Source organism: Eulemur rufifrons, chromosome 22 (assembly GCF_041146395.1).
Source record: "Eulemur rufifrons isolate Redbay chromosome 22, OSU_ERuf_1, whole genome shotgun sequence".
Classification (NCBI taxonomy): Eukaryota; Metazoa; Chordata; class Mammalia; order Primates; family Lemuridae; genus Eulemur; species Eulemur rufifrons.
Window position 1 is genome coordinate 1,447,099 of NC_091004.1, and position 24,549 is coordinate 1,471,647.

General features: G+C 52.3%; 1 protein-coding gene and 1 non-coding gene across 4 annotated transcripts; one reads left to right on the plus strand and one right to left on the minus strand.

Annotated features, from left to right (window-relative positions):
• Positions 1-1,156: 1,156 nt before the first annotated feature.
• RAB7A (RAB7A, member RAS oncogene family) lies at positions 1,157-24,183 on the plus strand. 3 transcript variants are annotated; one of them, XM_069497706.1, is made up of 6 exons: positions 1,157-1,358; positions 12,920-12,980; positions 14,494-14,620; positions 19,972-20,190; positions 21,827-21,955; positions 23,917-24,183. In XM_069497706.1, the coding sequence occupies exons 2-6, from the start codon at positions 12,928-12,930 to the stop codon at positions 24,010-24,012; spliced, it is 624 nt and encodes a 207-aa protein (XP_069353807.1). In that variant the 5' UTR covers positions 1,157-1,358; positions 12,920-12,927; the 3' UTR covers positions 24,013-24,183. The 3 variants fall into 3 exon arrangements, with proteins under 3 accessions (XP_069353807.1, XP_069353808.1, XP_069353809.1); XM_069497707.1 differs by lacking the exon at positions 1,157-1,358 and adding an exon at positions 1,652-1,813; XM_069497708.1 differs by lacking the exon at positions 1,157-1,358 and adding an exon at positions 10,613-10,635.
• LOC138402068 (U6 spliceosomal RNA) lies at positions 10,057-10,163 on the minus strand. Its single transcript, XR_011236609.1, has one exon. It is a non-coding gene; the product is annotated as a U6 spliceosomal RNA (small nuclear RNA).
• Positions 24,184-24,549: the final 366 nt, after the last annotated feature.

A 24,549-nucleotide genomic window follows, 5' to 3' on the forward strand; every position in this document is an offset into this window, starting at 1 on the left:
TCGGAGGCTGCTGGAGGCTTTTAAGAGCTCTATCAAGTCCATCTTGGCCGGGCGCGGTGGCTCACACCTGTAATCCTAGCACTCTGGGAGGCCGAGGCGGGTGGATCGCTCGAGGTCAGGAGTTCGAGACCAGCCTGAGCAAGAGTGAGACCCCGTCTCTACTAAAAATAGAAAGAAATTATATGGACAACTAAAATATATATATACAAAAAATTAGCTGGGCATGGTGGCGCATGCCTGTAGTCCCAGCTACTCGGGAGGCCAAGGCAGGAGGATCGCTTGAGCCCTGGAGTTTGAGGCCAGCCTGGACAACATAGCAAGACCCCATCTCTACAAAAAAGAAAAATTAGCCAGGGGTGGTGGGGCATGCCTGTAGTCCCAGCTACTCGGGAGGCTGAGGCAGGAGGATCGCTTGAGCCCAGGAGTTTGAGGTTGCTGTGAGCTAGGCTGACGCCACGGCACTCACTTTAGCCCGGGCAACAGAGTGAGACTCTGTCTCAAAAAAAAAAAAGTAAAAAAAAAAAAAAAAAAGTCCATCTTTATAGGCTGTCTGTCCCCTCTGCCACAGTGTCCTGGGCATGTCTAAGTCTCCTATGTCCTCTGTCACCGAGCCACCCGATTGGCGTCGTCCTTTGCCGTCCGCTAGAGGGATCCCACACGTTGTCACCAGATAGACGTGGGTTCGAGTCCCCGCTCCAGCACTTTCTACGTGAGCTGGGTCAGGCGACCGTCCGGTCTGGATCTCTCGTTTCTTTACCTGGAAACGGTGATCATCTTTGCTTAAGTGGCTACAGGAGGGGCAAACGTTGACTTCCGAAGAGGGACATTACTGGGGTGAACAAGGTACCCCTCGTCCTCTGTCCCCCCCCCCCCCCCCCCCCCCCCGGCATTGGTTACTCGGGGGTCACCGGGGCCGGCGGAGGAATCGGGTTGCGGGTCCAACATGGCGCCGTCCAGCGCCTCGTCCGAGCCTCCAAGATGGCGGCCGCCCCGTGGGGGCCGCCATGTTGGCACCACGTGACCCGCGCCCAGGTCCTGGGAGGCCGGAACGTGACGCAGCGTGGAGGCGGGGCTTCTCTCCCTCGCCGCCCCCCGCCCCTCCGGCGTCGAGCGTCTCGTGACAGGGACTTCCGGTCGGGGCGGCGGCGGTGGCGGAAGTGGGAGCGGGGCCGGAGTCTTGGCCATAAAGCCCAAGGCGGCGGCGGCGGCGGCGGCTGCGGCGACTCGGACGTCGCGGGGGAGGCCGCGGGGACCGGAACTCGGGGACTCTTCCGCCTCCGCCCTTCGTCGCGCGTCCTCTTCGCCGGCGGGAGCCCTCGCGACGCGCCCGGCCCGGAGCCCGCAGCGCAGCGGCGGCGGTAAGCGGCGGGCCGGCCCCATCCCCCTCCCGGCCCCGTCGGTCGCCAGGGTCGCCGCGTGTCCCCCCTCCCTGTCGCACGTCCCGGCCGGGCTCGGGGACACGGATCGCGGGGAAACTCGGGCTCCGCGCTCAGGCCCGGGGCCGCGCCCGGCTTGCGCAGAGGTCAGAGGTCGCCGGGCGTGCCCTCCGGCCGGGGTGGCGACCCCGGGCGGCCCCTAGGGGACGTCGCGTGCAGGGCTGGCGCCGGTCCCCGGGCGGCCGAGGAGGTTCCGGGTCGCGGCGGCCGGCGGAGTCCCTTGGAGCGGCGATCGCGGCTGGGGTGTCAGCGCCACCCTGGGCCGCTGTCGCCGTCGCCGTCGCGCCCGGGTCCCCTCTTGTCACCACCCCCGCGTTGCACAGCCTGACCCCGTCAGTGGGACGAGGCTCCCGGACAGCCACGGAGTCGAGGCGGCGGTGAGTCAGGTCACGTGCGCCGGGCTCGCCCCGGGGACCCGGGTGGGTCGTCGCCTCGGGCTCCCGGGGGGCACCCGGAGCTTTGTGTCCCGAAGCGTGTTTACTACGGCCATGCATTCAAAAAGTTTGCAAACTTAGCGTAGGAAATCTTGACGTAGGAAATCTTGACGGCGAGCGTTCCAGCGCTCACTGTGTGTTGCAGGGCGCGCAGGACCTTTGCACGGATTGTTTTGTCTAATGCTGGGACGCAGCCTCGCAGGGTCGGTGCCCGCTTCCAGGCAGGAAAATTGGAAGGACAGAGAGGTGAAGCCATGTGTCCAAGGTCGATAAGTCACCAAGCGGAGGGTCAAGCGCAGGCCGTCAAGATTTGTGAGCGCCGGCCTCCATTTCTGTAGGTTGTCCTGTTCTCGGGTGTCCCCAAAGCTTGTCATTGATCTTTGGCTGGCTGGTGTCTCTACCTCCCTGCCTCCCTGCACCTCCTTTCTTTTTTTTTTATTTTTGAGACAGAGTGTCACTCTTGTCACTCTGAGTGCCGTGGTGTCAGCCTCGCTCACAGCAGCCTCAACCTCCTGGGCTCAAGCGATCCTCCTGCCTCAGCCTCCCGAGTAGCTGGGACGACAGGCATGCGCCACCACGCCCAGCTCATTTTTCTTTTTTTCTTTTTTGTAGAGATGGGGTCTTGCTATGTTGTCCAGGCTGGCCTCAAACCCCAGGGCTCAAGCCGTCCTCCTGCCTCGGCCTCCCGAGTAGCTGGGACGACAGGCATGCGCCACCACGCCCGGCTCATTTTTTCTATATATATTTTTAGCTGTCCAGCTAATTTCTTTCTATTTTTAGTAGAAACGAGGGTCTCGCTCTTGCTCAGGCTGGTCTCGAACTCCTGACCTCGAGCGATCCTTCCGCCTCGGCCTCCCAGAGTGCCGGGGTGACAGGCGTGAGCCACCGCGCCCGGCCTGCACCTCCCTTCTAAGAGATCCCATTTGAAAGCCTCTCTCTGGTGGAATTAGTTCTACCTAAAGGCCGTGAAACACGCGTTTGCATCCGTGACTTACACCGCCTTACACCGCCTGTTACCGTAGTGCAGTGTGGGTAAATTGAGAGCTCTTGAACCTGAGCGAGGTACTTCGTTGAAATTTGCAAACTGTGGCCACCTAGATGGTTCTGTCAGTTGCGTGGGGCCTGGCCGCATTTGCCGTGTGAAGCTCTGGGACCACCTCGGTTGGCCGTCCAGCCAGTTGGTTCTTCCCTACTGAAAATATCGCCTCTCTGGATTCCTAAAGAAGGGGCTCTTGTCTCTTCCTTGTGACTCAAAACAGCTGATCAGCCGCGTGACTTGTCATCCACGGATTAATAGCGTCGTGTTAGTACGTTTTCTCTTTCTTCCAACTTGGGAGAGTTCGCGTCTAAGAACTGGAGGATGAGTTAGGAGCACTGTTGAAGACACTTTGCAAGCTAAAGCTTAGTGTTCGCAACTCTGTTATTTTCCAACGCATTCCTCCTTTTTTTTTTTGTTTTATTTTATTTTATTTTACTTTGCTACCCAGCCTGATACATTTAAGTGAGCCATAAGTGCTGTAGCCATATGCAACGTTTGGGGTCAGAGGAGGGTGACCATGAGCGCCTTCCCATTCATTCACGAAATATTTTGAGTACTTACCGTCAAGTAAAGCAAACATCGCTGGATGTTGACTCAGGCAGATACGCAATGGCTCTTGCCCTCAGGGAATTTTAAAACCGTGCACGATCGTGGCCAGGAATTCTGTCATGGAATGACTTTTGTGGTAGAATTGGAGACTTTTGGAAAGAGGAGTTCTTTTTTTTTTTTTTTCATCTTTGCAGGTGAATCCGTACGTAACCCAGAGAGTCTGGTATTCCAGCTAGCTCGAGGGCTTTGTTAATTTTACCGACAGCGTTTGCACGGTTTGCTCTTGAACTGAGTCCGAAAGATAATATTCCAGTTCCTAATTGATCCTGGCTTTGGAAGAGCAATCTTCCACGCCGAACTTGTTTCTCCTTTTTTGCTCTAGTGGCGTTTTTTTTTTTTTTTTTTTTTTTGGTTCCCTCCAGAGGGAGTCCCCCATCGTCACTGCCGTGACATTGCCTTGCAATGCTTTTTGAGCAAAGTTACATTTGGCTTGATGGGTTTTTTTTTTGTTTGTTTTTGTTTTTTTCCTTCGGGGGACAGGGAAGTTTAATGTAGCTCCTGCCTGTCGTAGGATCAGTACCGTGCTAAATAAAAACTCTGTGCTCTCCTGTCTCCTGCATCTTTTTAATTCCTTCATTAAAGGGGGTTGGAGTTCTTTACCTTTGTGCTAGAACCGCGTGCTTAAACGCACAGGAGGCTGGCAAGCTGGACAGGCCACCCTAAAAGTAGTGTCATCAGTGTGTCTCTCCCGGTAGCTGCTGGCAGATTTTTCTTCTTGGTTTTTTTTTTTTTTTTTTTTTGGTGCCACTTGGGCCGAAGCTCCCAAAACCCCCGCATCGTGCAAGAGCATCGTTTTTGCAGTAGGGTGTGGCTTTGAATCGGTTTTCTCACCCCACTGCCAAGCGACGCCAAAAAAAAAAAAAAAAAAAAAAAGTTTTGGTTATTGGATTTGCCGTTAATAAGTCTGTAAAGAGATCCGCGCCAATAACGTTTTTTTTTGCCCTTCACATGTGGCATCAGCGTGTGTGTGCAAAGAGGTTGCAAACCCAGACCGTACATGTATTCCGTATGTCAGTTGTCTCGCGCACTTTCCCCCTCTGGATTTTGACTTAGAGGTTTTGTTGCTTTTCCTGTTTAAATTGTCTTAACTCTTCCATATCATGCAACCAACATGGCTGAGATGGGGTTGACCAGGTGCGGTGGGCAAGGTTTGCGTGGGGAAGTGAGGAGCGGGAGGAGTCCTCCTGAGCAAGGCCAAACGGTGGTTCCCCTTGGCGATGATGTCACCTTCAGAAGGGGACCCAAACTGTAGAAATGAACTGTCCCCCCCCCCACCCCTCCGTTTTTTTTTTTTTTGTTGTTCGTTTTGTGTTTTGGTTTTTTTTTTGTTTTTTGTTTTTTTTTGTTTTTGGTTTTTTTTTTTTTTTTGGTTTTTTTTTTGTTTTTTGGCTATTGTTTTTCTGCTGACCCCGTCTCCCATATAAGGTTGCCATGGTAGTCTCAGACGTCCCTTTCTTTGCGTCCTCAAACACTTACCTGTTAATATCATCTAATAGATAGAACGTTTTACGCTTGTCTGCAATTTCCTGCAGAGGTACGTTTTGCAACGTGTTGATCCTCTTCATGTATCTGCTGTCCCGTCTTCCCTCTGTTCTGTTTTTTTTTTTCCTCTTCACACGTGTGACATTCAAGACAGAAAAAGAGCTTGCACGTGTGTCTGAGAACTTTTTGTTTTCCCAACTTCTCTCCCTAGCGGTTGTGGCCAGCGTGATCCGTGAATCCCAGGTAAAAGTGTTCCGGGTGAAATCAAGAACAAGCTTTTTTTTTTGTTTTAGCAGTATCTCCCTCCGCCTGGTTGCAGTTTTAGGGCCACTCCGGGCTGTGACTGCAATAACAAATTTAAGAATAGCTCCTCGCAGACCGTCTCCCTGAAGGGAGACGACAGCTCTAGGGTGACCTAGAGCGTTGGCCCTGGTTGCTTGCTTGAGGAGACGGTGCCGAATGCATGATGTCATCGCTGCCGTGGGGATCTGTCTGCCTGATTCTGTTGTCCGTTTCCTGGCGGCCGGGGACTGCCTGCAGTTGGGGACAGAACAAACTGAGGAAGCGCGTGAAGGGAAGCCTGGGAGCCTGGGATTGTTAGGAACTCCACAGCCTCCTCTTGCTCCTGTGACTGCCACCAGGTGAAGGGAAGGAGGTTCCTTGTTCTCTTGTCTAGTGACAATGGCCTGCCTTTTTTTTTTTTTTTTTTTTTTTGGAGACAGAGTCTCACTCTGTCGCCCGGGCTAGAGTGCCATGGCGTCAGCCTCGCTCACAGCAGCCTCAGACTCCTGGGCTCAAGCAATCCTCCTGCCTCAGCCTCCCAAGTAGCTGGGACTACACATCTGCCCCACCACGCCCAGCTACATTTTGACATTTTTTTTGTAGAGGTGGGATCTCACTGTGTTGTCCAGGTAGAGATGGGGTCTCACTGCATTGTCCAGGTTGATCTTCAACTCCTGGCCTCAAGCGAACTTTCCTTGCCTTTTTGCCTCCCAGAGTGGTAGGATTACAGGCGTAAGCTACCGTGCCGGCCTGTAGAAACCTTGTTACACAACATTCTCCTTTAAATGCTTTTTTAATACCCGTGTAGCGCTTACACATGATTTGATTTGCTCTTCGAAGCTGCTCTTTGTATCTGCTGGAGGGAGCTGGGGTTGGGTGCTCTGGTGCCCAGCTGGAATGCGAATCTAGGTGTGTTGAAACTCAATGCTTTTTCTGCCTTTTGTGTAATAAATCCGTGCCCTGAAGCCGTCAGCATTTGACTGACCCCTTGTGAAAATATATCCTTTTTCCCTTTTTATTTAAGACAACATGTCTCTTTTGCCGATTAGTAAACTAGTCAGTTCTAAAAAAAAAAACAAACAAGGAAAATTCAGAAGTATAAAGAAGAAAAATTTGGGATTTACTACCACCAGAGGAAGACCAAAGTGCTATTTTTTCCCTTTGAATATATACTTTTTTAATACCATGAAATTGAACCCTTGCAAAATGGTGTGAGAATTTAACGGTGGAGATTGGACGCTCTTGGATCCTTTGACCTGCGGTGCCTCCCCTGATAGACGCTTAACGATGGGAAGCTCGGGGTCGTGGGACTAGCTGTATTTTCCAAAAAATGTTAAAAGAATGGTACTAGGCGAAGAACCTGATACCTCTGGCTCCAAAATAAGGTTTATTTGCCATGGTAACACCGGATAAGTAAATCATTGCCCTGATTTTCAAGTCATTTGTCACGCCTGTATTTTAATAAACATGTGCATATAGAAAAGTACACAGGCTGGGCGCGGGGGCTCCCGCCTGTCACCCCAGCACTCTGGGAGGCCGAGGCGGGAGGATCGCTCGAGGTCAGGAGTTCGAGACCAGCCTGAGCAAGAGCGAGACCCCCGTCTCTACTAAAAATAGAAAAGAATGATCTGGACAGCTAAAAATATATATAGAAAAAAATGAGCCGGGCGTGGTGGCGCATGCCTGTCGTCCCAGCTACTTGGGAGGCTGAGGCAGGAGGATGGCTTGAGACCTGGAATTTGAGGTCAGCCTGGACAACATAGCAAGACCCCATCTCTACAAAAAAGAAAAATGAGCCGGGCATGGTGGCGCATGCCTGTACTCCCAGCTACTCCTCCAGTCCCAGCTACTTGGGAGGCTGAGGCAGGAGGATCGCTTGAGCCCAGGAGGTTGAGGCTGCTGTGAGCGAGGCTGACGCCCCGGCACTGTAGCCTGGGCGACAGAGCCAGACTCTGTCTCAAAAAAAAAAAAAAAAAGTACACAGATAAATGAACAGTTTGGAGAATTTTGACCCACTCAGAAGTCCCCTGTGTCTGTTTCAAATCGTCATCGTCCTCTATCCCTGGGGAACCAGCCTGTCGATTTGTAACACTACACTGTAGACACATTTCACCAGGTTTGGACTCTGTGTAATCATACAGAATCATACACTGTGTATTTGTGTCTGGTTTCTTTGAATCAGTGGGTTTGGTTTTTTTTTTTTTTTTTTTTTGAGACTTTGTATCCTTGTATGTAGTTGAACTTCTATTTTCATTGCTTAATAGTATTCCATTATGTGATATGTCGTAATGTGTTTAAGTGGCAAGACCGAGTTTCAGGGTGTGCCTGTGTGTGCGTTGGCTAGGGCCGCCTTGACAAATACCACAGACTTGTTGGCTTAAACAAGAGAAATTAACTCTCTTAATTCTGGAGGCTGGAATTTGAGATCACGGCGTTGGCGGGGGTCGGTTGGTTTCTTCCGAAGCCTCTTTCCTTGGCTTGTAGATGGCTGACTTCTCTTCCCTGTATCTTCACACGGTGTTTCTTCTGTATGTATGTGTCCCCTGTCTCCTCTTGTAGGACACCAGTCATGCAATGGCCCACCCTAATGACCTCATTTCACCTTTTAAATTTTATTTTTCTAGATATAGGGTCTTGCTATGTTGTCCAGGCTGGCCTGGAACCCCTGGCCTCCAGTGATCCTCCCACCTCGACCTCCCAAAGTGCTAGATGAGCCCCCATGCCTGGCCCCAGTACTCTTATTTTATATTCCCCACAGCTGCCTGCAGTATTTTCTTAACGGTAGACAAGAAACATAACGTATACATTCTAGCAACAGTAACTGGCTCTGCCAAGTTAGAACTGGAAACTTTTTAAACAAAAGTTCAGTGAGTAATATTTCAAGATCCATTCCAGAATAATGGTTCAGCCCTGCCCTCAAGAGGCTTAGAGTTGGAGAGGGGGACGAAGTTGGGAGGATCCCTCGAGGCCAAGAGTTGGAGACCAGTCTGGGCAACATAGTGAGACCCCATCAAGTCCTGGAGGTTCAGGAACAGAATCATTTTTAAAACGGGGGCCAGCGAGAGTCACGCAAACAGTTTAAAGAAAATGCTAGAGTTGGCCGAGCTGGTGAGTGAGGTGCCGAGTGGGTTTTTGGCTAAGCTGGTACGGAGGTGAGACCGGGGGGAGACCCCTGTGGTTGGGGGGGGGTGTAAGCGAATGAATGGGCGCAGGGGTCGGGGCGCCCTCCAATCTGGGGGTGACTGAGTGTGTGGGAGCCAGATCCTGGGGGGCGGGGTAGGGGAGGATAGCGATGCCAGGTGGGAGGATTTATGCCCACCAAGGTGATGCGTCGCTCAGCAATGCCGGGACGGACAGGGCGGCATCCTCTTGCATGACCGTCACAACCTCGCTGAGAGAGACATATGTGTGGCACCCCAGTTAGGGACGAGGAATGACATCGATAGTACAATTGGCATAAAGACACAGACTGTAAGGGCTCAGTGGGCCCGGGCTGACATACTAACCCCCCCAGCAGGCTGCCTTCTCCCGCACAGTGCTCCAGCCGCAGGGGAAAAGTCAGCTGGTTTTGGGGGGCCGGGGTGGGATGGAGGAAGAGAACGGTTAGTCTGGTTTCCCTCTGTGAGCCGGCCACCCCACTGGGGGCTCCTCTTGGGGATTGCAGGGCAATCTGTCGTACCAGTGAAATGCCCGGGATGATCTAGGGTTGCCATCAAAAGCTAGTGCAAATAGTTCTTACGTAATTGTCTTGTTTACTAGGTATCTGCTTTCCAGTCTGTCTTCCTGGGAAAAAAAAAAAAAAAAAAAAAAAAAAAGAACATAGGAAAAAAAAACAGAAAAAAAAAAACGCACCATCATGCCTGTCTCTTATTAAAAGACTCTCAACTCTTGGTTTGGCTTCTAGGTTTAGAAAGCTTGACGGTGAGAGCACTGTATTCGAGAATCTATTCTCAGGCCTGTCATCCCAGCACTCGGGGAGGCCGAGGCGGGAGGATCGCTCGAGGTCAGGAGTTCGAGACCAGCCTGAGCCAGAGCGAGACCCCGTCTCTATTAAAAATAGAAAAAAATTGGCTGGACAATGAAAAATATATAGAAAAAATGAGCCAGGCGTGGTGGCACATGTTTGTAGTCCCAGCTGCTTGGGAGGCTGAGGCAGGAGGATCGCTCGAGGTCAGGAGTCTGAGGCTGCTGTGAGCGAGGCTGACGCCACGGCACTCTAGCCCGGGTGACAGAGCCAGACTCTGTCTCCAAAAAAAAAAAGAAAAAAAAGAATTTATTGATCTGGGAAGCAAAGTCCTCTTGACAAGAATTGCTGTCCCAGGAACTAACTTCTTTGTGAAAATTGCCTTTTCTTCCCCCTTCCCAGCAGGAATGCAATACTTACAACAAAGTATATACAGTATATAAACGACCTGTTTACATTTGATAGAGCTTCACTGTCACCTTAAGCCTCACAAGTTTAAGCAGCATGTGATTTGTCACCATCTTGTCCCAGAGAAGGAAACAGACTAAAAAGGTCGTGCTCAAGTTTCCTGGAGTCTAGGGAGTCGTTGGCAGATAATTCTTTAACCCTGACCGTGGTGAGAAGAGCAGTAGCATCTTCTGTGGGAGAACAGCGTTTTGTAACTTTCATCGTTCAGTTTTTTTTATTTTTTTTAGTTTTTTTTTATTTTAGTTTTTTTTTTTTAAGTTAGTTTTTTTTAAGTTAGTTTTTTTTTTAAGTTAGTTTTTTTTTTTTTTTTTTTTTTTTAGCAGAGGGGTGCTTTGACTATTCTGGTTTTTTTTTTTCTTTTTTTTACCCAGTGTCATCCTTGCGCAGGGGCCATGCTAATCTTCTGTGTATCGTTCCAATTTCAGTATATGTGCTGCCGAAGCGAGCACTATTCTGTTTGTTTTGCAAGATAAAGCTGCAGGTGGTGAGTTCTCAAGCAGGATCAGATAGAATAGGCTAGATTAGGCTGTAGTAAGAAATAACCTCAGCGCGGTCAAAAACAGCATGGCTTTTCTGGAGGTCCCCGCTGTTCTTGGCTCCCGGGGAAGGAGGAGCCGTCCTGTGGAATTTGCTCGCTGTCTTGGCAAAGGGCAGGAGAGCTCTCGGAGGCTCTTGGCTCCCACGTTGAAATATTCCAGCCCACAAATGACACATCACTGCACGTCACTCCTGCTTACAGTTCATTGGCCAAAATGAGTCACCACACAAGGAATCGAGAACTGGGAATCAGACCGTGGACGTGTAAGGCAGATAGTTGGAAATATTTGGGAAAGAGAACTCGTATCATGCTTGGCTTGTGATGTAGGCTAGCTGTTGGGGCAAAGAAGCTCTGTGTTTGTAGATGCTTGCACCCGTTCGCTGGTAATTTATTTTATTTTATTTTTTTATTTTATTATTATTATTTTTTTTTGAGACAGAGTCTGGCTCTATCGCCCGGGCTAGAGTGCCGTGGCGTCAGCCTCGCTCACAGCAACCTCAGACTCCTGGGCTCAAGCAATCCTCTTGCCTCAGCCTCCCGAGTAGCTGGGACTACAGGCATGCGCCACCACGCCCGGCTCATTTTTCTTTTTTGCTTTTTTGTAGAGATGGGGTCTTGCTATGTTGTCCAGGCTGGCCTCAAACTCCAGGGCTCAAGCGATCCTCCCGCCTCAGCCTCCCGAGTAGCTGGGACTACAGGCATGCGCCACCACGCCCGGCTCATTTTTTCTATATATATTATTCCCTGGCTGGGAATAAGAAATGCCTGTAAATTCTTCACTTTGTTTAAAATCAGTAGGTCAGGGCCGGGCGCGGTGGCTCACGCCTGTCATCCCAGCACTCTGGGAGGCTGAGGCAGGAGGATTGCTCGAGGTCAGGAGTTCGAGACCAGCCTTAGCAAGAGTGAGACCCCGTCTATCCTAAAAATAGAAAAAAATTAGCTCAACAACTAAAAATATATGTAGAAAAAAATGAGTCAGGTGTGGTGGTGCATTCCTGTGGTCCCAGCTACTCGGGAGGCCGAGGCGGGAGGATCGCTTGAGCCCAGGAGTCTGAGGTTGCTGTGAGCGAGGCTGACGCCACGGCACTCTAGCCCGGGCGACAGAGCCAGACTCTGTCTCCAAAAAAAAAAAAAAAAAAAGTAGATCAGGAGCTATGGGCTTGTAGAAACTTCCTTAAGCAGGGCCACAGTCTGGTGGTTGAGTGTGTCGCTGAGCTGTAGTCTCTACTTCTGAGCAATGAGAGGAGTTGGGTTAACTGTCCTTAAGGTCCCTTCACATGGTGACATTCTCTGGCCCCTGGGCACACACTGCAGCAGCTTTTGCAATATCCTAACTGGCACGGGGACACCGTCGGAAGCTGAAAAGACCGTGTTGGCCGTTTTTCAAAGCTGTCCGCCCCCTGGAGCCTTCGCCCGTTCCCTGCTCAGAGAGGCGGCGAGGGCGACCTCACCGCTAGACCGTTAGGTTGTCTTCTTCTTAAAAAATAGACTTTTTTCTAAAGTACAGAAGCAGTCTAGAAGTCTTAAATAGTTTTCTCTACCCTTCTGCATAATTTAGTGACTGTAATTCAAGACATGTATTAATAAAATTTAAATGGATACTACAGTACATACTCCTGCGCGATTTGCTGTTTGCAAAATTCAGCCGTATATAGTAGATACCTTTCCTCGTATAAGTCCATGCTGTTTTTAATAGTTGTGCAATATTGCATTTGCCGTAAATTTTTCCCTAATTCAGTCGTTTCCGTAGGATGCGGTGAGTAGACGTACTTAAAATTCGGTTTGCATTGACTTATAGTCTTCAGGAAGTTTGTCTACTTAACATTTGTAGTTTAAGAATTTCATTTATATAGTTGCCAGTTGTCAGTTTCAATTTTTTTTGCCAGATTAATGAATGGGAAGAATTTGAATGATGGCTGATTAATACATGTGTTTCTTTGATAGTGAGATTAAGCTTTTTTTTTTTTTTTTAGTTGGCCATTTATATTCTATGGTTCTTGTTCTCTAAAGCCAAAGTAACTCCTTCCCGATTGGTAGACTTCTTCTTTTTTTTTTTTTTGTTGAGATAGGGTCTCGCTCTGTGGCCCGGCCTAGAGTGCCGTGGCGTCAGCCTCGCTCACAGCAACCTCAGACTCCTGGGCTCCAGCGATCCTCCTGCCTCAGCCTCCCGAGTCGCTGGGACTATAGGCATGCGCCACCACGCCTGGCTCATTTTTCTTTTTTGTAGAGATGGGGTCTTGCTGTGTTGTCCAGGCTGGCCTCAGACTCCAGGGCTCAAGTGATCCTCTTGCCTCAGCCTCCCGAGTCGCTGGGACTACAGGCATGTGCCACCACGCCCGGCTCATTTTTTCTATGTTTAGTTGTTTGGCTAATTTCTTCCTATTTTTAGTAGAGACGGGGTCTCGCTCTTGCTCAGGCTGGTCTCGAACTCCTGACCTCGAGCGATCCTCCCTCCTCGGCCTCCCAGAGTGCCGGGATGACAGGCGGGAGCCACCGCGCCCGGCCTGATAATGTTCTCTGTCGGGGGCCCCCTGGGTGTAGGAAAGGAACCGGCCGGAAGGCTGAGGTCCCCGAGCTCCTGCGCTGCCCAGGGTCGTGCCCGGGGAGGTCTGTTTCGCTTGGTGTCTGCATGAAACGCTCACGATGATCTCTCCTTCCCTCCTGCAGTTTGAAGGATGACCTCCAGGAAGAAAGTGTTGCTGAAGGTTATCATCCTGGGAGACTCGGGGTAAGTGTCTCGCGCCTTTGACCCGCAGCTGGGCGCAGAGCTAGGCCCCCCACAGGCAGAGCTAGGCCGCCCCCACGCTGTCCCTCCCTGCCCTCACGGTGGCGGCTTTGACTTGGGCCTCACATTCTCCCTGCAGGTTGGGGCGTGGCGAGCGCCTAAATCGTCCGTTTAGCCCCTGGTTTTTATCCTGATTTGGGGGCCGAAGGGGTGGCTGTTAGAACTTGGCTCATGACACGTTCTGTCCACGCGGGCCACACTGGGAGTCCCGCCTGTTGTAGATGTGTTTCCCTCAGTGGTGTGCAAACTTCTGTATCCTGGAGGAAAAAAAAACAAAAACAAACAAGATTTGTTGCTTGGTGGCCTCCTGCCGCGCGCGACTTTCGGGTGCCCTGTCCTCCCGCTGTGCGAATTCAGGCTCGTGTCTGAACGAGCTGCCGCTGACCACGCAGCCAACTCCTAGGCCTCCAGACGTGGGGTCGGGAGTAACCCGAGAATGCGGACTTAACCGAACACTTGGGTATTTTTAAAAATAACAACAATAATAATAATCCATGTAGGTGTGCATCTTTTATTTTTATTTTTTTTATTTTTTATTTTTTTTTTTTGAGACAGAGTCTCACTCTGTTGCCCAGGCTAGAGTGAGTGCCGTGGCGTCAGCCTCGCTCACAGCAACCTCAAACTCCTGAGCTCAAGGGATCCTCCTGTCTCAGCCTCCCAAGTAGCTGGGACTACAGGCATGCGCCACCATGCCCGGCTCATTTTTTCTATATATATTTTTAGCTGTCCATATAATTTCTTTCTATTTTTAGTAGAGATGGGGTCTCGCTTTTGCTCAGGCTGGTCTCGAACTCCTGAGCTCAAACGATCCTCCCACCTCGGCCTCCCAGAGTGCTGGGATGACAGGCGTGAGCCACCGCGCCCGGCCAGGTGTGCATCTTTATTCTAAAGTTCCCCGCCCTTCCTTTAAAAAGCCGGTGATTTTTTTTTTTTTTCCCATCCTGACTGGCTTGTTTGAATCACCGGAGGAACCTTTTTATTTTATTTTATTTTTTTTATTTGGAGACAGTCTAGCTCTGTCGCCCGGGCTAGAGTGCCGTGGCGTCAGCCTCGCTCACAGCAGCCTCAGACTCCTGGGCTCAAGCGATCCTCCTGCCTCGGCCTCCCCAGTAGCTGGGACTGCAGGAGTAGCTGGGACGAGAAGAGTAGCTGGGACTGCGGGAGTAGCTGGGACTACAGGCATGTGCCACCACGCCCGGCTCATTTTGTCTATATATATTTTTAGCTGTCCAGCTAATTTCTTTCTATTTTTAGTAGAGACGGGATCTCGCTCTTGCCCAGGCTGGTCTCGAACTCCTGACCTCGAGCGATCCTCCCGCCTCGGCCTCCCAGAGTGCTGGGATGACAGGCGTGAGCCCCCGCGCCCGGCCTGATTTCTTGTAAAAGCTGCAGGGATCAGCGTCCGTCCCAGGCACTTCCTGTCTGACTTCTGTTCGTGGTCTCTGTCGCCTTTCAGGGTCGGGAAGACATCGCTCATGAACCAGTATGTGAACAAGAAGTTCAGCAATCAGTACAAAGCCACAATAGGAGCCGACTTCCTCACCAAGGAGGTGATGGTGGACGACAGGCTAGTGACGATGCAGGTGAGCGGATGTCCTGGCTGGGCTGGCCGGGCCTCCCTGGTCCCTGACTCTGACCCTTCTGCGTGCCTGGACCTGTCTCCTCCCTGCTCTTCCAGTCCTGGTACGACACCCATGACTAGTCAGTTACTGGTAGCGTTGCCAGATAGGTAAAATACAGGACAGCCCGTTAAATTTGAATTTCACATAAACAAAGCGAATCATTTTTTAGCACAAGTATGCCCCAACATAGCACGATAACGGCACGCTAACGTTTTTTTTTTTTGGTGTGTGTTTTTTTTTGTTGTTGTTTTTTGTTTTTTGTTTTTTTTTGTTTGTTTTTTTTTTTTTGAGACAGAGTCTCACTCTGTTGCCCAGGCTAGAGTGAGTGCCGTGGCGTCAGCCTAGCTCACAGCAACCTCAAACTCCTGAACTCAAGCGATCCTCCTGTCTCAGCCTCCCGAGTAGCTGGGACTACAGGCAGGCGCCACCATGCCCGGCTAATTTTTTCTATATATATTTTTAGCTGTCCATATAATTTCTTTCTATTTTTAGTAGAGATGGGGTCTCGCTCTTGCTCAGGCTGGTCTCGAACTCCTGAGCTCAAACGATCCGCCCACCTCGGCCTCCCAGAGTGCTAGGATTACAGGCGTGAGCCACTGTTTTGTTTTTTTTTTACAGTTTTTGTGAAATCCATATTTAACCAGACTCCGTTTTTTTTTTTTTTGTCATTGATTTGTGGGTTTTGGGTTTTTACCAAATCTGGCAACCTGTACGTCACTATCTTGCGTTTCCAAAATATCCACCTTGTCACCCTCTGAACATCCTCGCCAGACACTTCAGGTCAGAAATATTTGTGCCTCGCCTGGCTTCTTAACGGCAGTGCAAGGAGTTTGTTTATTTTCCTGACTTTTTTTTTTTTTTTTTTTTTAATCTGTCCTATCTGTCACCTCAAACGTTGTGCTTCTGTTCAGCCAACTTGTTTTTTTTTTTCGTGTATCGGCGTCATCTTTTAAGAGTCTGTTTTTCAACAGTTAGGACGCGACACAGATTCCTTTGTATGATTCATTTGAAAGCTTTCACGTTCTGACTGTAAAATATTATTCACTTTTTTTTTTTTTCCCGCCGAAGCATTTTGTTTGTATGTGCGTTACATCCCTAGCAAAAAGGGCCCCGGGATTTTTCCTTCCTGTGTGTGTTTCTGTCCTGCTCCTTCATGGTCCGAGTGGCCGGTGCAGCCAAACCAAGCCGATGGGACAGGAATAGATTAATTCCGCCACTTTCCCAGACCTTGGACTTGTGCGTCCGCTGTGAAGCCGATCACAGCCGTTCAACCTGCCTGTGGGGCCCACGACAGCTCTCCCAGGCTCTGCGATCGCCAGCGATTTCAAGTGGCCACCACGCACTTTTTTTTTTTTGTCTCCTGCCAAATGACGACGTCCTCCGGCTTCCGTGAATGCGTCACCCTCGAGCTGCGGCGCTCTCCTAGACCGATCAGCTAGAGTGGAAGTGACCCAAGCTGGAGAGAGACGGAAACTTCCAGATTGCACAAAACGGCAGGGCCGAAGCCCTAGTGGGCCGTCCGGGGCTCCTGCCACGGTGACTGGGACTTCGTAACAGAGGACAGAGTTGTGTCAGTCGGGCGGGGGCAGGAGGCAGAACTGTAGGAGGGTTGGGGAGCCGGAACTGAGGTCCCCGATACTCACAGCCCCCCCAGGACTTGAGGAGGATGTGAAAACAGGGTTGGAAAACCCGGCCCGAGGAGGTGGCAAGGCTGATGTCTGCGGTGTAGGTTTGGGGCTTTGTCGTGTGGATTTGAAGCTTATGGCCTGCAGGGTACAGGAATCTTCGTCGCGAAGAATGTAACATACCAGCCCCCCGTCACTCCCGGCAAAAACAAAGACAAGGCCACTCTCTCGGGGCCATCTACGACCTCGGAGGAGGTGAGCTCATCGTCACAAGAGGAAACGAGGGACCGCAAAGAAATGCTCACGATGACTGGCGACGTTTTAAAAAGGAAGAGAAACCGGGACGGGAAAGGGACGCTGTGAAAAAAATGAGGATATGGAAAACGGAGCGCTTCAAGAAGTGAAAAATGGCATCGAGATAAAGTGAATGAACAGTTAAAGCTACAGATTGAACACAGCGGAAGAGGCCGGGCGAGGTGGCGCGCGCCTGTCACCCCGGCACTCGGGGAGGCCGAGGTGGGAGGATCGGTCGAGGTCGGGAGTTCGAGACCAGCCTGAGCAAGAGCGAGACCCCTGTCTCTACTAAAAATAGAAAGAAATTAGCTGGACAGCTAAAAATAGATATAGAAAAATGAGCCGGGCGTGGTGGCGCATGCCTGTCGTCCCAGCTACTGGGGAGGCTGAGGCAGGAGGATCGCTTGAGGCCAGATGTTTGAGACCAGCCTGAGCAACATAGCAAGATCCTGTTTCTCACAAAAAATAAAACAATTAGCCGGGCATGGTGGCCCACACCTGTAGTCCCAGCTAGCTAAGGCGACAGTGAGACCCTGTCTTTTTCTGGGGGGCTGGCAGGGGACAGAGGCGCCCTGGGTGGAGCGTGTAGTGACATCATTGTAGCTCACAGCAGCCTCAGACTCCTGGGCTCAAGCGATCCTCCTGCCTCGGCCTCCCGAGTAGCTGGGACTACAGGCATGTGCCACCACGCCCGGCTCATTTTTCTTTTTTTCTTTTTTGTAGAGATGGGGTCTTGCTATGTTGTCCAGGCTGGCCTCCAACTCCAGGGCTCAAGCCATCCTCCTGCCTTGGCCTCCCGAGTAGCCGGGACTACAGGCATGCGCCACCACGCCCGGCTCATTTTTTTTTTTATACATTTTTAGCTGTCCAGTTAATTTCTTTCTATTTTTAGCAGAGACGGGGTCTCGCTCTTGCTCAGGCTGGTCTCGAACTCCCGACCTCGAGCGATCCTCCCGCCTCGGCCTCCCAGAGTGCCGGGGTGACAGGCCTGAGCCACCCACAGCGCCCGGCCCCAGCACAGTATTCTGTCCCCACTGAAAGGGACCTCCTTTCTAAAGCAAGTACCTCACGATTGTTAAAATAAAAAGCTCATCTTTTAAGTTCCAGCGGCAGAAGTTGTAAAGGACATCGAGTCAGAAAGAAAGTGACGTCGTGTAGCAAGGTCTGTGATGAGGAATCACGCTTTAATTGCACGCATCCGGTTTTGGAATTACGACTCTAAGAGGATGTAACTTCCAAACTCATACAAGGAAGCAAAGATCGAAACTATGTAATTCAATGTGTAGGGGAAGATGCATGAATATTAAGTTTCGAGGTTTTAAAAAAAAATTCTTGTTATTCAGCAAGAAGCTGGACATCGATTAATATTAAACCGTAGGTAGAGTCATGAAGTATGCATGAAAAATTTAAACGGAGCGGATCACGAAGCTGTATCACTTTTTTTTTATATACTTTTTTTTTCTTTTTTTGGATTATACTTTTTTTTTTTATTATACTTTTTTTTTTGGATTATACTTTTTTTTTTTTTTGGATTATACTTTTCGTGTTTTTTTTTTGTTTTGTTTTGTTTTGTTTTTAAATAGAGATGGGGTCTCGCTCTTGCTCAGGCTGGCCTCGAACTCCTGACCTCGAGCGATCCTCCCTCCTCGGCCTCCCAGAGTGCCGGGATGACAGGCAGGAGCCACCGCGCCCGGCCTCTTTGTTTTTTTTTTTTTAAAGGCTGGTCAGGTGAAGCAGCGAGAGTGGAGAAGGAGCAAAGGAATCTAACGGATTGTGATCGATTAGTCGCAACCCGCTTTAGTGCATTATTAGGGCCGGGGAACACGTAGTCCCCCCGCCCTGCCGAGAGGCAGGTAGAGTAATGGGATTTAAATCTGGTTTTTATCACCCTTCATCCTCATTTCCAAGCCATCCCCACCACACCTCTCTGGTCCTGCCGGGTGGCTGTCGGGGACCCAGGGCAGCGAGGAGTCCGGCGGCCTCGCTCTCGATCCTGGCGTGGCCCAGAGTGACGGTGATGGCGGTCCCTGAACTGGTCCGCGGTGCCCACTTTTCTTCCTCACTCTAGTGTGTGTGGTCCTCATCTTCCTCTCGGCCTCTTTCCGTTAAGGTTCTGCGTTTTGCTTTTCAGTCGAGGTGTAGCAGAAATCAAACATACCAATCCTTCTTGTTGTTTGGGGGTGAACTTTACATATGGTGAACCGAAGTGGTCAACGAGTAATCATTTCCCTCCGTTGCTGCCCCTCCTGGGAAGTCCCCAGAGCACCTCCATCTTACATTTGCGGCTTGGATTTTCCGCACGTGTCTACCCGCGTGACCACTGGCTGGCTCAAGATACAAAAAAATCTCCAGCACCCCACGGGTGGCACTCGGCGTCACCGCGTTGTAGACACGCGCACACGCACTGTTTGTCAGGGTGGTTTGGGGACTCTGGGGCTCAAATCTGCTGCCTGGACTTTGAAGTCATTTGTTTTTGTGGGTGGCCCTGCAATTTGCCCCCCCCCCCCACTCTCCGTCCGTCTCTCTCTCTCTCTCTGTGTCTCTGTCTCTCTCTGTCTCTCTTTGTGTGTCTCTGTGTCTCTGTGTCTCTGTCTGTGTGTGTCTCTGTCTCTCTCTGTCTCTGTCTCTGTCTCTCCCTCTGTCTCTGTCTCTCCCTCTGTATGTCTCTCTCTCTGTCTCTGTCTCTCGGTCTCTCTCTGTCTCTCTCCCTGTGTCTCTGTCTCTCTCTGTCTGTGTCTCTGTCTCTGTCTCTCTGCCTCTGTCTCTTTCTCTGTCTCTCTCTGTGTGTCTCTCTGTCCTCTGTGTCTGTCTCTCTGTGTCTCTGTCTCTCTCTGTGTCTCTGTTTCTCTCCCTCTGTCTCCCTCTCTCTCTGTCTCTGTCTCTCTCCGTCTCTCTCTCTCTCTCTCTCTCTTTCTCCCCCGTCTCCCTCTCTGTCTCTGTCTCTCTCTGTCTCTCTCTCCATCTCTCTCTCCCCCTGTGTTTCTGTCTCTCTCCCCCTCTGTCTCTGTGTTTCTGTCTCTCTCTCCCTCTGTCTCTCTCTCTCTCCCTGTCTCTCTCTCTCTCTCTCTCTCTGTGTGTCTCCCTCTCTCTGTCTCTCTGTGTCTCTGTCTCTGTCTGTCTCTGTCTCTGTGTCTCTCTGTGTCTCTGTCTCTCCATCTCTCTCTCTCTGTCTCTCTCCCTCTCTGTCTCTCTCTCCCTCTGTTTCTCTCCCTCTGTCTCTGTCTGTCTGTCTCTCTCGCTTTGTCTCTCTCTCCCTCTGTCTCTCTCTCTCTCTCCCCGTCTCCGTCTCTCTCTTTCTGTCTCTGTCTGTCTCTCTCCCTCCCTCCCGGCCCCCCCCCCCCCGCTGTCCCACCCCGCACCCCCCCCCAGCAGTCAATGTCCTGTCACCCTCAGATCTGGGACACGGCCGGACAGGAGCGGTTCCAGTCCCTGGGCGTGGCCTTCTACAGGGGCGCCGACTGCTGCGTCCTGGTGTTCGACGTGACGGCCCCCAACACGTTCAAAACCCTGGACAGCTGGAGAGACGAGTTCCTCATCCAGGCCAGCCCCCGGGATCCCGAGAACTTCCCCTTCGTCGTGCTGGGAAACAAGATCGACCTCGAAAACAGACAAGTGAGTGCCGGAGACGGCGGGGCGTCCTCACCGCCGCCGCCTGCCCCTCGGGATGGCGCTGGAAGGCGCTGGAAGGTGCTAGAAGGGAGTGTCTGCTACCCCGGAACAGCCTTTCAGAGCAGCCGCCTTTGAGGGCCAGGGCCTAGGTGGCCTGGTTGACATCCCCATGGTGTCCCGGCAGGCTGTGACTTTGGGCCACCATCTTTGCTCTCCGCACCTCAGTTCTCTTTCTGTGTTTAAAGGAGAGAACTAAGCTTTGCTGTTCTCCCTGCTCTTCCAGCCCCTCCAGGGCCTGCCTGGATCTCCGGGTGTGTAGGAGTTTGCTTTCGGCTCGAGTGAAACTGCTCTTGTGTACTTTCTTTTTGCTTTTTTTTGAGACAGAGTCTGGCTCTGTGGCCCGGGCTAGAGTGCCGTGGCGTCAGCCTCACTCACAGCAGCCTCAGACTCCTGGGCTCAAGCGATCCTCCTGCCTCAGCCTCCCGAGTAGCTGGGACTACAGGCATGCGCCACCACACCCGGCTCATTTTTCTTTTTTTCTTTTTTGTAGAGATGGGGTCTTGCTATGTTGTCCAGGCTGGGCTCAAGCGATCTTCCTGCCTCAGCCTCCCGAGTAGCTGGGACGACAGGCATGCGCCACCACGCCCGGCTCATTTTTCTTTTTTTCTTTTTTGTAGAGATGGGGTCTTGCTATGTTGTCCAGGCTGGCCTCAAACTCCAGGGCTCAAGCCATCCTCCTGCCTCAGCCTCCCGAGTAGCTGGGACGACAGGCATGCGCCACCATGCCCGGCTCATTTTTTCTATGTATATTTTTAGCTGTCCAGCTAATTTCTTTCTATTTTTTTAGTAGAGACGGGGTCTCGCTCTTGCTCAGGCTGGTCTCGAACTCCTGACCTCGAGCGATCCTCCCGCCTCGGCCTCCCAGAGTAGCTGGGATGACAGGCGTGAGCCACTGCGCCCAGCCTGATTTTTTTGTATTTTATTTAGAGACAGGGTCTTGCTATATTGTCCAGGCTGGTCTCCCCAGAGTGCTGGGATGACAGGCGTGAGCCACCGCGCCCGGCCTCCCGTGTAGTTTCAAATCGCATGTGTTAGAGACTCTGTCGTTAATGACAGCTACGTGTATGTCGGACCATCGGTCTCTTCTTCTCCTCCCCTTCCTAAGCGACTCCATCCTGGTCTCGTGGCTGAAATCGGGGGAGGCCTTGGGAGGGGAACAGGGATGTTGGGTGGCCGGGGTGCTGGTGACAGCTGCCGGTCCCCTGGCGCTGGAGCGCGAGGCACGGGGGACGTACCGGCAGCGGCAGCGGCGGCGGGGAGGGGTCTGCGGCCTGTGGGGCTGCCGGGCATGTCCCCCTGCGGGCCCAGGAGAGGCAGGTCCTTTGTCCCCGGCCAGGGTTCCCACTCCAGCCACCACCTGCTTTCAGTAGAGCTGGAGGTGAGGAGATTCGGGCTGTGGATGAGATCGAGCCCCAGCTGTACTGAGCGCAGCCGGCAGGGTGGCCCTGGGCAGGTGTGTCCCCCAGACCCTCACCGCCCCGCAGGGCCACCCGCAGGCCGGGGCCAGGGTCCCTCCCGGGGAGGGCGGGGCCCGCGCCGGCTGTTGCTATAGCGAGCTCCGTGTGCCCGCTCCTTGCAGGTGGCCACGAAGCGGGCGCAGGCCTGGTGCTACAGCAAAAACAACATTCCCTACTTCGAGACCAGCGCCAAGGAGGCCATCAACGTGGAGCAGGCCTTCCAGACGATCGCCCGGAACGCGCTCAAGCAGGTGGGTCTCGGGGGGCGCCCCACGGCCCACCCAGCCGCCGCCTGGCCGCCTGGCCTCGGTCTCCCTGCCCGGCCAGCCGTCCTCCGCACAGCCAGAGAAACCTGCGTGCTCAGCCGAGAAGGTTCCGGCCTGTTTTGCTTAAGCTTCTAGAAATTCCACTTTGTCTTGTGAATTAATCTGGAAGGTTAGAGGGACAGTGAGGACTTGGGCTGAGGCCACCCACCGTTGGCTTCCTGGGCTTGTTCCCTCCAGGCCAGGCCACCGCCGGGTCCCCGATCACGTCCCTGCTTCTATTTAAGGAGGAGACGGACTTGAACCTGAACTCAGACCCCAGCTCTGCTGTCGATCATTGTATCTAGTTTGGGTGTTTTATTTACTTATTTATTTATTTTTTTTGTGTGGCAGAGTCTGGCTCGGTCGTCCGGGCTAGAGTGCCGTGGCATCAGCCTCGCTCACAGCAACCGCAAGACTCCTGGGCTCAAGCGATCCTCCTGCCTCAGCCTCTGGAGTCGCTGGGACTACAGGCATGCGCCACCATGCCCGGCTCATTTTTCTTTTTTGTAGAGATGGGGTCTTGCTATGTTGTCCAGGCTAGCCTCAAACTCCTGAGCTCAAGCCATCCTCCTGCCTCAGCCTCCCGAGTAGCTGGGACTACAGGCATGCGCCACCACGCCCGGCTCATATTTTTTTCTGTCTATATTTTTATTTGTCCAGCTAATTTCTTTCTATTTTTTTAGTAGAGATGGGGTCTCGCTCTTGCTCAGGCTGGTCTCGAACTCCTGACCTCGAGCGATCCTCCCGCCTCGGCCTCCCAGAGTGCTGGGGTGACAGGCGGGAGCCACCACGCCAGGCCCTACTTATTTATTTTTAAATCATGTGACCCTCCCTCGCCTGTACGGTGGGAATCTCTGCGAAGATTCAGCGAGACGGCCATTCTCTCAACTCTCACGTACCAACAAGTCACCGTCTTTTTTTTCTGGGAACAGTTAAGTAAACAACACAATCGAGAAAGAAAACGCAGGAAAACTTTATTTGAGGAGTACAGTTCCCGGAACTTCTCGGTAATAACCTTTGCCGTGATGAGACGAAACTACGTCTGTGCAAATTGAAAGGCCGTTTTTTTTTTGTTTTTTTGTTTTTTTTTAGTGTTTTTTTTTTTGTTTTGTTTTGGTTTTTTTTGTTTGTTTTTGTTTTTTTTTAGTTTTTTTTTTTTTTTTTTTCAAAGCCAGTCAAATTTAGCAGTAGAGCATCGGATACCGACTTTAGTGACACTAATATTCGTAAGTTCTGAAAACCCGCTGCCATCGGACCAGCCGTGGAATGTTCTGGTTTAGTGGCTGTGTGGGGGGGCTGGCTAAGCGAGGCGGGTGTCTGAGCTGCCGGGGACACTCAGGGAGACAGACGGTGGCCGTCGGGGACAAGGGGTGGCTGTCGGGGACAAGGCAGGTCTGGGTGACTCAAGAAACGAGACTTGTCGAGGGCACCAGTTCTGGGTGGGGACAGGGACATCTGGAGGTGGGGACAGGCTGAGATTCCGAATGCTTGTTCCCAGGACGAGGGGGATCCTCGCATGGGTGGCAGCTGCCAGGAAGTGTCCCGTGACGAAAGGGACAGTCCTGCTTGATGAGGAATCGTCCCCCCAAAGTGCCAGGGGAGCCCCCACGGGGAAACAGACAGGGTGTCGAGGCGCAGGGCGAGGCCTCCCCCCCCCCCCCCCGCTGCCGTTATCAACCTCCTGTATGTTTTACAATGTCCCCACCGGCCCGGGGTGGTCGCAGCCTCTGTCCCCTCCCTGCCCAGCCTGTCGGGATCCAGCACCTTCTGCCAGTGTCTCCCTTCTCCGCTCGGTCTCGGCTGCCCCCCGGGTCCCCCCCCCCCGCCCCCGGGCCGGAGGGCTCAGAGTGGGAGCCTGACGCCTGCCCGTGTCCCCACGTCACCGGCCTCTCTCTGTGTCCCCCCAGGAGACGGAGGTGGAGCTGTACAACGAGTTCCCGGAGCCCATCAAGCTGGACAAGAACGACCGGGCCAAGGCCTCGGCCGAGAGCTGCAGCTGCTGAGCGCGCGGCGGGCGCGGAGCACGGGGCCCCCGCGGACCGAGGACACACGTAGGCCTTCGACACGAGCCCCCTTCCTCCTCGAACGAAACAGACACCGAGCTCTCCCCTCCAGCTGCCAAAAGACACCCCCTCCCCCCCCAGACACGGTCACGGCCCATACACGACACACGACACACGACAGACACACACACACACACACACACACACACACACGCACAGGTCTGACGCACGCAAACTCCAGCTCACGCCTGGGACGGCTTCTGGGGGGGGGTCCGCCCCCCCTCCCCCCGTGGGTGGGGACAGCGCGGTCACCTCCCTGTCGCCGAGTCGCCATCGGAAGCTCGTTCTTTTTGTCCACTGGAGAGACAGAGAGACAGACAGACAGAGAACTGTTTACAGTTAATCTGCGTCTAATTGATGAGTTATCTGATTATTTTTAACGGTCTTGTGGTCTTTTTACCTCCCTCCCCCCAGCCCCGCCCCCCTCCTCCCCAGCCCCACCCCCCCCCTTGAAGGCTGCCACCCCTCAGAAGGCTG

Bases quoted from the DNA above. Each gene is read 5' to 3' on its own strand.
- RAB7A (XM_069497706.1), top strand. From the start codon at position 12,928: ATGACCTCCAGGAAGAAAGTGTTGCTGAAGGTTATCATCCTGGGAGAC. The intron at 14,621-19,971 runs GTGAGCGGATGT...TGTCACCCTCAG, and splicing joins ACAGGCTAGTGACGATGCAG to ATCTGGGACACGGCCGGACA. The intron at 20,191-21,826 runs GTGAGTGCCGGA...CGCTCCTTGCAG, and splicing joins TCGACCTCGAAAACAGACAA to GTGGCCACGAAGCGGGCGCA.